This window comes from Phoenix dactylifera, unplaced genomic scaffold (assembly GCF_009389715.1).
Source record: "Phoenix dactylifera cultivar Barhee BC4 unplaced genomic scaffold, palm_55x_up_171113_PBpolish2nd_filt_p 001424F, whole genome shotgun sequence".
Taxonomy (NCBI): Eukaryota; Viridiplantae; Streptophyta; class Magnoliopsida; order Arecales; family Arecaceae; genus Phoenix; species Phoenix dactylifera.
Window position 1 is genome coordinate 83364 of NW_024068746.1, and position 9781 is coordinate 93144.

Below are 9781 nucleotides of genomic sequence, written 5' to 3' on the forward strand. Positions count from 1 at the left end.
CAAGGATGACTGAAGCTTGTCGAGTTCCCAGCATGCCCTTTAATAACAGAAACCTATAAATTTACCAAATATGAGATAAAAAATAGCACCTATCTGATTACAACAGATCATTCACTATGTTGCATGCAAGCTTCAGTAAGGTCAATATTCCCAAATAACAGCCCCCCTCCATCAAAGCTATCATTGTAATGGATATATAGCTACTACTTTTTGCTATGCAAGGGACACTAGTAGACAATAACAGAAAAAAATCATAACAATGTTATTTTCTATATCTTTTTGCTATGTCTGCCCTAACTAACATACCTGTTCTCTTTTTTTTCTCAACTATACCGGTCATCGTATTGTTGTTGCTTGGATACTTCGGAGCCACGAGGTGAGCTTGAGCTCTCCACTTATATATAGTGAAGTTTTAAGATGAGAGTGGGACAGTGAAAATCCCTCTTCCTTCTTGGAAAACCGTTCTTAATTAAGGTTAAAATAAAATAAAAGAGAATAAATCAAATCTCTCTCCAATAACAACTAGAAACCTTATTCCAACTTGTACAGCAGCCGAGTAATTCATTGAATCATTCCAGGAATCTATGAACGAAATCCATCATTAAACATTTAGTACCCTAAAAACGGGCCAAAAGCAAGAAAAAAGAGAAGATGCAGGGAGTAAGCATCAGGTGGTTAATAAAATGAATATACCATGCACTAAGCTCGACCCATCTATAAAATAAAACTTATCCAAAAGATGGCTCTGATCAGAGAAATCCCCAGTAGCGGACGCATGATATCAGATGAAGGACTTGAAAGGAGTTGAGACGGGAAAAGAAGGGAAAACAAAATCTAGATTCCTTACCTTTGCCTGAAGTGGTAGTGAGGGAGAATGGAATGGAGAGACACCAAGATGGCATATGGCTGCATTAGCCACTGCACCTAGAGGGAAGGTGTCAAATTTTTCCTTCCTCCCTTCTCTGTAGGTGCAGGTGCAAATGCAGCTATTTGAAGACATCATGGCTGAAGAAGATATTATGATCTTTTCTCTCTCTCTATCTATCAATCTATCTATCTATCTTTCTGTCTGTCTGTGTGGATAGAAACGGATTCTTTCTGGGAAGAAGGTAGAGAGAAAGAGCTGAAGTGCTCTCTCTCTCTTTTCAGCTTTTATAGCGAAGGAATAGGAACATGTGTTGTTTATCCTGACGCTTGGTGGGGTTGGGAAAGGCTGGTCTTCAGGTCTCACGTGAAGCAGAAGATAATTCACGTGGGATTGGTTGATCGGACCAATTGCATGGGGGCGTGTAAGCTCCGTTCAAGTGGCATGGTGGTCGAAGAAGTTTGGATGCTCTGGAATCCATGCCATCCAGGCTGACATGATTTGGACTGGTCGATGCTTGGAGACTTCGAGCAAGGACAAAAAGCTAGTTGGCGCTGTGCGCGTGATCTGGAAGCTGGGCTCCACCGGCCACCAAAGTTGGCCACCATTACCCTCAGAACTGTAACTCTCTGTCCTGATCTGCGCTCGTTGTCCGGACCAATTTTTTTGTTTGCATGGCCATGTGGTTGTTGATGGTGATGACCCTGGAGATGGTATCCAGGGGAAGAATTCAAGAACTGAAGTCCGGGTTTTTTTTCTTCTTCTTCTTCTTTTCTTTTTTTTCTTTTTCTTTTTTTTTTTAATAATAGCTCACATCCGACGGATATAAATGCGGCTAATAAGATCAAAAAAACAAAATGCTATAAAGAGGCTCCGACACAAACTCACGGATAAAACTCTCTGAATGATGAGCAGCTAGAGGTTCGGTAAAAGCTCGGCTCGAGCTTGACTCGTTAGTCAAACGAGCCCGAGCCTAAAATGAGGCCCGTCTAAGCCCGAGTAGCTCACGAGCTCAAATAGAGCCCGTGACTTAACACAACCAAATTATTATTTTTATTCAAATATTTGGATCTCTCTCGGATCCTTCAGAATGGTGTGATGTGGTAGCGGAAAAGATGACCTGATAACACTTGTGGAGGAATGTCACTTTTCTTGTGGCAGAAGTGGGTGGGAACAGCCGGGAGTTGATGGTCTTGAGGCTAAGCTCAGTGGTCTGTCTCGAGGAGAGGGTAAGCCCACGTCTTCTATGTTAGAAATGGGTGGGATACTTAGAGGGAGAGAGAGAGACTCTAAGAGAAGGAAGTGGGAGGGAGGTAGAAGAAGAAGGCGTTTGGAGACGGCACCGGCAAAGAGTCGTGCACGACCGGCGACTGCGAGACCGGCGAGGTGGGTTCTCAAGAAAGCAACTCAGGCTGAGCGCCAAGCATGGGTTCTCAAGAAGGCTCCGCGCCGGCGGTCGTGGTTCGATGCTAGGCACAGAGAACGTTGCGGTGGCTCTTCGCACCATCGGCGGGCGGGCTCGGGGCTTGACGAAGAGGAGGCATCGGGAAGAACAAAGAGCACCCGGCTCCTTTCCTCCGGAACTGGTGGCGCTCTTCTCCGGCGTTGGACGACGGACAACCTTCCCCTTCTCTTCTCTGGCGCTGGACAACGGACAACCTTATCCTCCAGTGTGGTTGGCCGGTCTTCCACGGGAGCTGCAAGTAAAGGTATGTGAGTTTTAGATGTTTGATAGAATGTCACAAAAAAAAGAAAGACACTCCGAGCGCGGGTGAGCTCGAGCTCAGGCTTGCTTGGCAGGCTCGGCTCGGCTCGTTTCGTTAACAGGCCTATGAGCAACAAAGAAGGCAACCCACTTCGCAGCACCGTTTGCCTTCCGATAAGCATGTATGACCAAGTGGGAGCCACACTCCCCCAATAGGTGACGGATGTCATAGAGCAGCAGCCACTCCCCAGACATGCATCCTTGCGCCTGGATTCACTCAATGACTGTAGTCGAGTCTCCCTCCAAAAGTATGCACTCCGCTCTCCGCATCCGTCGCGAGTAAGTAACACCCTCCCATGTTGCACGGAGCTCGCCACACACCACGGACGTATCGAAAATCTGTCGCCCCTTGCTACCACCAATCTGGTGTCGTAATTTTTAATAATAAATTTCACACCTCCACAACCCTTTCTCACTCACATTGCCGTCGAAGTTCATTTTAAAAAAGCTAGGAAGTGGAGGCACTTAGGAGACAAGGATGGACCTAACCATAGACTTGTTTATGGTGAGCACGCAAGGATGAGAACAGGGAGGCGGCAAGCAAGGATGTGGGGATGGGCCAAAACAGCAACAACGAAAAAGACGTTGGGATGACGACAACATAGTTGGCAGGATGGGACTTCTCAAGATATAGTGAGTGCACACATTCTCAAACGCTATGACGCAGGGATAGCGATATGGAGAAGACGAATTTGCTTGACCCAGCATGCCTAGTCTCATTCACCGAATCACCGGGTTCGCAAAATGCATGTTTTGGCTACTTTACTATTTTATGGACAAGAAGAAATAATCCTAAAGTTATTCTTCGAGAAAGGTGCCTTCCAACATTCAAAAATGGAGCCCTATATATATAAAAGGGGCAAAACTCATAGCATAACTATTTTCATAGATATAAGTTTTACCATTTTTATTTTTCTCATATCTAAATCAAATGCAGCTCTAAGGATTAGTAAACTAGTTAGATTAGGGTGAACCAAGTGACCTAAGTCCAATTGGAATAATATATATCTGAATTGTTAGAGGGGTTGGATCTAGTCGGGTTAGGTCTTGCTGGAGTCGCCCTAATTGATTGAATGCCTTAACGATTGGTGTCAAGTTCAATATCTTATGAAAGTAAAAAAATAATATAAAAGAGACATAGGAAGAGCAAGCATGGTCATGGCAGCAAGTTGGCTCCCTATTTTGTTTTATCTTTGGGATTTACATACCATGCAATTTCTCTAGGCTAGATTATGAATAACTTTGTCAAAGCAAGAGTTACCCTGTTTATTCTTTTTCCTTCTAGCATCTTTGAATCTTTCCCGTGAGACACGATGTTTGCTACTAAATATTTCACTAACAATATAAACACAATAGTTGAAATCAGATTTAGGAGGTGGTTAATGGGGCCCTACCTTTGCCGACAAAAAGCAGTATAAAACAATAGTGGACTCTATATAAACCAATTACCAATAAAAATCTAGTTTTAAAAAAAAACTATAAATCATGTTACACTAGAAAATTACCTGCCCTATGTAGTGGGATTAAATTAAACAATGGAAAGAAAATAGAAGAGTGCCACAGATAACCAAAATTTATAGTTGCATTGAATACTAAATAATGTACAAAATGCTGGTAGGTTTGTTTGAGATGATCATTTCATGAAAAAGCTATAGTTATATCTAGATGTAGATAGTATTTAAATACAGAAGGTTATTTTACTTTACTTCAGAAGAGTGCTGAAATCTTCACTCATGTTTTGCTTCTTCCCTATCATCCTTGTTGAAGGTGGGAAAAAAAAAAAGGTTGAAGAAGATGATTAGTATTGATGAAAAAATAAATAATTCTCATGATAGCTATATTTTTCATTTTATTTGGGTACACTACGTAGAAGAATATCAGTTAGGCAATTTGTAGCATCACCATTGTGATATAAAAATTGGTAAAGTTAATAGCTAAAATATTTATGCATATAAAATGATATGATGTGCCCCAAGCTAGCTGCTTAACGATATACTATAGCAAGGACATAATGACATAATGTGTACGGCACCTTTCTTTTCAAAAAGATCCCATAATCGAACAGTTTTGTCCCTTGAAGATGAAGCCAAAATAACCCAAGAAGTGAAATACCATGGAACTTTTAACATAGAAAGTAAACATGCAGAGCTGTAATTTTGCTTATTAATAAAGATACAGTTAAAATAAGTGCAATTTTTGGCATTGTAATTTTTCGGCATTAAACAGAAAATGAAGAAACCAATTGAACAAAGTAAAATAAGACTGCACTTTTTAACATTGTAACCTGCACGCTAATGGTTAGATTATATCTTAGAAACAACCCACCTTATAAATAACCATAACTATTAGAACACTATATCCCAAAAGGAAAAAGGCAAAACATATTAAAACAAACTTACATTTCTAGGTGACAACATTAAACTGTGAACTGGTAACTCATGAACGCCAAGAACATCCAACAAGCTGCCGGCCTTCATTGACCTAATGAATATGTGAAAAGATATATTAAATATATTGTTACGAAGATAATCAAGAATGATAAAAAAGCATCATTTCATCCACGATTGACTAACTGATGATTCTCACTTTCTTGCATCAATTCTCAGCCAATTGAAGTTATTTGATTGACAGCATTTTAATTTTTGGTGACCTGAAGCTGCAAGTTTAGTCTCTTTAATTGTTAATAAGCTTCATCATAGTTTGTTGGTTAGCAACGGGAGAATGATACCCAACATCCGTTAGTTAAAAATATTAGTCCGAAAGAGGAACAGGACGATGGAGCAGGGGGCTCGGTAACAACAAAATTTATCATGGAAAATATTCATAAATGGTTTAGAGATATAGAAGGCTCGATCATTTACAATATATTCTGTTTCAGCAGGCAACAACTTTACCTAAATGATAAATATAAGGGCCCGTCTATATTTATACTATTTGAACTATAAATAATTTAAAAATATAATATGTAAATAAATGTTCTATTAAACATAAAAAGTATATTTATTTTTATAATTATATATTTTTTAAAATGTATAACCAAAAAAGAGAGGTGGAGAATATAGAGAGTGCTAACTTCTACTTAAACACTTTTTCATAAATTATTTATTTTTTAATTAATTTTATAGCAGCGAAGTCCAAGGTACCACTTTTGTGTGAATTGTTTATCTTTTAATAAATTTTATAGCAACGACGTTTGGGACATAGCAAGCAGCACTTTTCGATGCCACAATTACTTGCAGGAAGATAAAGAAAGAGGAAGAGGGAAGAGATCAGTAGCCAGCGGTGAAACAAGGGACAGCCCTTTGTCATCCACCGCATGACCGAGCAAGAAGGAGAAGGGAAGCAGAAGAGAGAGGAAAATGAGAAGAAGAGAGGGAAAGAAAAAAAGGGAGGTCAGAGTGGTGGGTTTATGCGACCGGAGAAGGGGAGATAAGGGGTTCTTGCAGCATTAAGCTGTACGTGAAAAGGTTAAGAGAACAAAGAGGACGGCTAGGAGGAAGAACGGAGTGCAAGTGGATGCATCTGTTGGAGAACTGGAACGGAGACAAATATAGGTATAGCGGGTGTATATATTTAGCGAGGAAATTTTATAAAGACCAACTTGGTTATAATTGCATAGGGTTTGGGTTTGCACTCGGACCCAGAAGGTCACTGGTTCAATAGGCTCTCAGATCCAGCCCCACGCCCCTAAAACACTTTCAAAAGCGGTGGGTGCAAAGGAAGCTGAGGCGTTGATGATAAAAAGAAAAAAAAAACCGAAAAACAAAAGAGAAAGTTGAAGGCCCTTGCCTATTGAGATTTTTTTTTTTTTTTTTTTTGTGGGATAGTAGGGAGGCAAACCTCAAACAAGGTAGTAAAATCTCATAAAAGTAGAGCTAGCTGCGTCATCAATAATAAGAGAGGCTACGAACAGGCTAATCTCTGTGGATCATTCGCCATATAATCTGCCGGCTGACTCCCTTGACGTAGCCAGTGTGAGAGTGGAAAATTTAGAAGAGAATCAGCCACAGTCCATATATCATAAAACCAGAAGGGGTGGATGTGCAGTTAAGAACTGCTAGAAATTAAGTCGATCGCCTTCCAATCTTATTATCTATCTTCTCAGTATGGTGTACGAGGGATGGTAAGAGTATCCGCATGAATCGAGCGACCTTCATGATCTGGTAGGATAAAGCCGTTTGCTGCTTTGTTCTAATCGATCGAGGCATCAAAATTAACCTCAATGTCACCAGGTGGATGGGCTGCCAAACCGTGCTGCCCCAGTGGCCGCGCATTTCAAGGTTTTCTTGCATATCTCCGGCCTGGAAGATACCTGTGCATATTGAATCTATGTGCATTTGCGTGCACATAATGACGAGTATATGTGTCTGTGCATATTATAAATTTAGATTTTTCCGTATAATATCAGTAACTGAAGCGCAGGCAGGAGCATACGATCTCAGTGGCACTTTTTTCCTTGTAGGCATCCTGATGTTCAATGCTATAAAGCATGCTCATGGATTTGACAATCCAAACATAATTACTTCGAACTTCTAGAACCAACGGCACTCAAATTCTTTTGCATGTCAGTACTGCCGTTTAGACAAAACTGAAACTTTATTGATATAATGAGCGTTAGCACCTTCTAGCGACTGTCCTTTAACAATCTGAAGAACAATCTAGCATTTCTATCAGAAAACAAGCACCCTTATATGGATAGATACCCGTTGGACTATGCTTAAGTGCTTCTCTACTCAAATCTCGCCAGATTTATATAGAATAATAAAAGTTCCAAATTGATCCAAGCAGATGGAATTGTACTTTAAGAGCATATTTACTTCTAAACATTATTTTCTATCTTCATGTTCAGTGGACAGCTATATGCAAGTTACCTAGCTCATTGCATGTAATATGCAAGTTATTTCAATTGTTTCCTTACTACTTTAACTAGGCTCCATGCTTCATGATACAGGTTCTATCTATTGTGGCAGCTGCCTTCTTGAGTTTGTTCCATAGTTGATTTTTCAGCTTCCCAAGCAATATATATATATTATACATTATTATTTTAGAGTTGATTTTTGAGTTTCCTTATTCTATATGTCTGCATGCATGTTTAGCAGTTAGCTTGTGCAGGAATCTTTGTGTACGTGTGTTTTTGAGAAAAAGCATATAACTATTATTTGGATCTTTTCATTTGTATATTTCAGTACACATAGTTGTCTACTTGTTTCTACATCAACACTTGCATTCGTGCATGCACTGTTACGCATCCTGTTTGTGTATATTTTGTGAAAAACGAACCTATAATTAATGTTAACAAGGACTTTTTCATTCTTAGGCTGATTTTTTCTAGGAACTATGCAGGTGTATCTTCTCTATATAAAATAGATAAAATACTAGTACAAATGCACAATCCCCATTCAGGAAACAAAGCATGAACTCGAAACCAATTAAAGAACATAAATAAAAAATTGAGCTAGGGACTGCTTGATAAGTTGTGTACGGCTTCCACTTATGAATACTTTTATCAATAGTTGCAAAGATAGAACGACTTATAAAGTTGATGTAGGAGCATGAGCCTGAATCATGATGGACGTACGTCGAGTTTGGATCCTTGATTGGGTATGCCCGAAAACACATTGGATTTATGATTTCCAGCATTTAATTATATTGAATTGAGTCTATTTTATTTGGGTCTATTAGGTCACATTGAGTCACGCCGAAAAAATCATTAGATTTAGGATAGAGGTGAAACTCTTCTATTCATCCCATAATTATCTTGTTACTATCAAAACTGCAGCACCTTCCATCGTTCTTTCTTCCACCTGCCAACCTTCATCATGTCATTGCTCTAATCCCTTAAAAGCCTAATCATCACAAAGTCCTTTAGGTTTCAGATCTAAACCGTAGGCCTAATCCCTTCCTCCTGCGTCCTAACTCAAATTAGTTGTGGGTCCAACCAATTTCAGCCATCATCTACAAAAATCCAGCAGCACCCACCTTCGTTTGCGTCAGAAGTTGTATGCCGATAATCTCAATAAGAGTTGTATTAATCTATCACTGTTATATTAGAAAAATCTGTATTGTTAGTTTTCTGCAATTACCAAAGAAAAGAAAAGAATATATAAATAAGTTAGAAAAATCTCACCTGGAGCTACGCTAGCTATGACTAGTGTTCTCTTTAAAATTTACAATACCCCGGTGCAAATAGTTGACGGTGATTTTCTCTCAAGATGCAATGAACAGTTTACCGATAACACAACCTAAGGGTGAATCCCAACTGGTCAAAGAACAAAAGGAGAAGGGAATAACGCAAACTAAAATCTACAATAACGATGATTATTATGAGAATTCTCACAACTTTTTCATAACGCCAAGGGGTTTGATGCTTTAGAAGCATCTCCCCATGCGGAACACACCTTTTCATAAAGACAAGGCTTAAAAAGATAGGACACATCTTTTGGTATATATAGGGTCCTTTGAATAGCAGCCATATTGTCGTGCCCCGGCCCGAGTTCGTGAGCCAGAGGTTGCAGCAACCACAGCATATTCATAGTAAACTCTCCTCACAAACAATATGCAAGGCATCTCAACATTATATCATGAATCTGCAGCGGAACAATTGAACTAGTAAATACAAACTTTATTTCATTAACTAACTCAACTTACAATATCTCATAATTCTAACATTAATCTAAGGTAAAACATCAATTTAATAAACTCTAATCCAAAATAAGTTGTGTCATAGTTCTTCTAGACGCTCTTCGATAATAAAAACCTTGGTAGGCTAGTTCTCTGAATCTTAAAAAAATAAAAAATTGTATAATGAGCTAAACAACCCATGAAGCAGTGATCACTTAGCTAAGTAAATCTAGCAATCATATAGATAATAATCTATAGAAAATAAGCATATATGCGAATCAAATCTTTCTTAAATATTAAATTTTATTTATAAATTCAAATTCTTTTAAATACTCAATTCATCTTATCGATCATGAGCTATGACCATTGTTTCCTGTGGCAGGGTCATAACACCGACTAATCTTTTGCGGTGAGCTGCACATCATCTTGCAGTAAAATTTTTCAGGACCACTGGTCTGCTGGCGGCATGTCACTAATCATCTTGGATACGACCTTCAGGACAAATCATGTACCAATGTATTAGCCTCCGT

General features: G+C 39.1%; 1 protein-coding gene across 1 annotated transcript; it reads left to right on the forward strand.

Moving 5' to 3' along the window:
- The first annotated feature begins 1964 nt into the window (after positions 1-1964).
- Positions 1965-7848, forward strand: LOC113461117. Its single transcript, XM_026800573.2, has 2 exons — positions 1965-2574; positions 7582-7848. The coding sequence occupies exons 1-2, from the start codon at positions 2112-2114 to the stop codon at positions 7623-7625; spliced, it is 507 nt and encodes a 168-aa protein (XP_026656374.1). The 5' UTR covers positions 1965-2111; the 3' UTR covers positions 7626-7848.
- The last annotated feature ends 1933 nt before the right edge of the window (positions 7849-9781 follow it).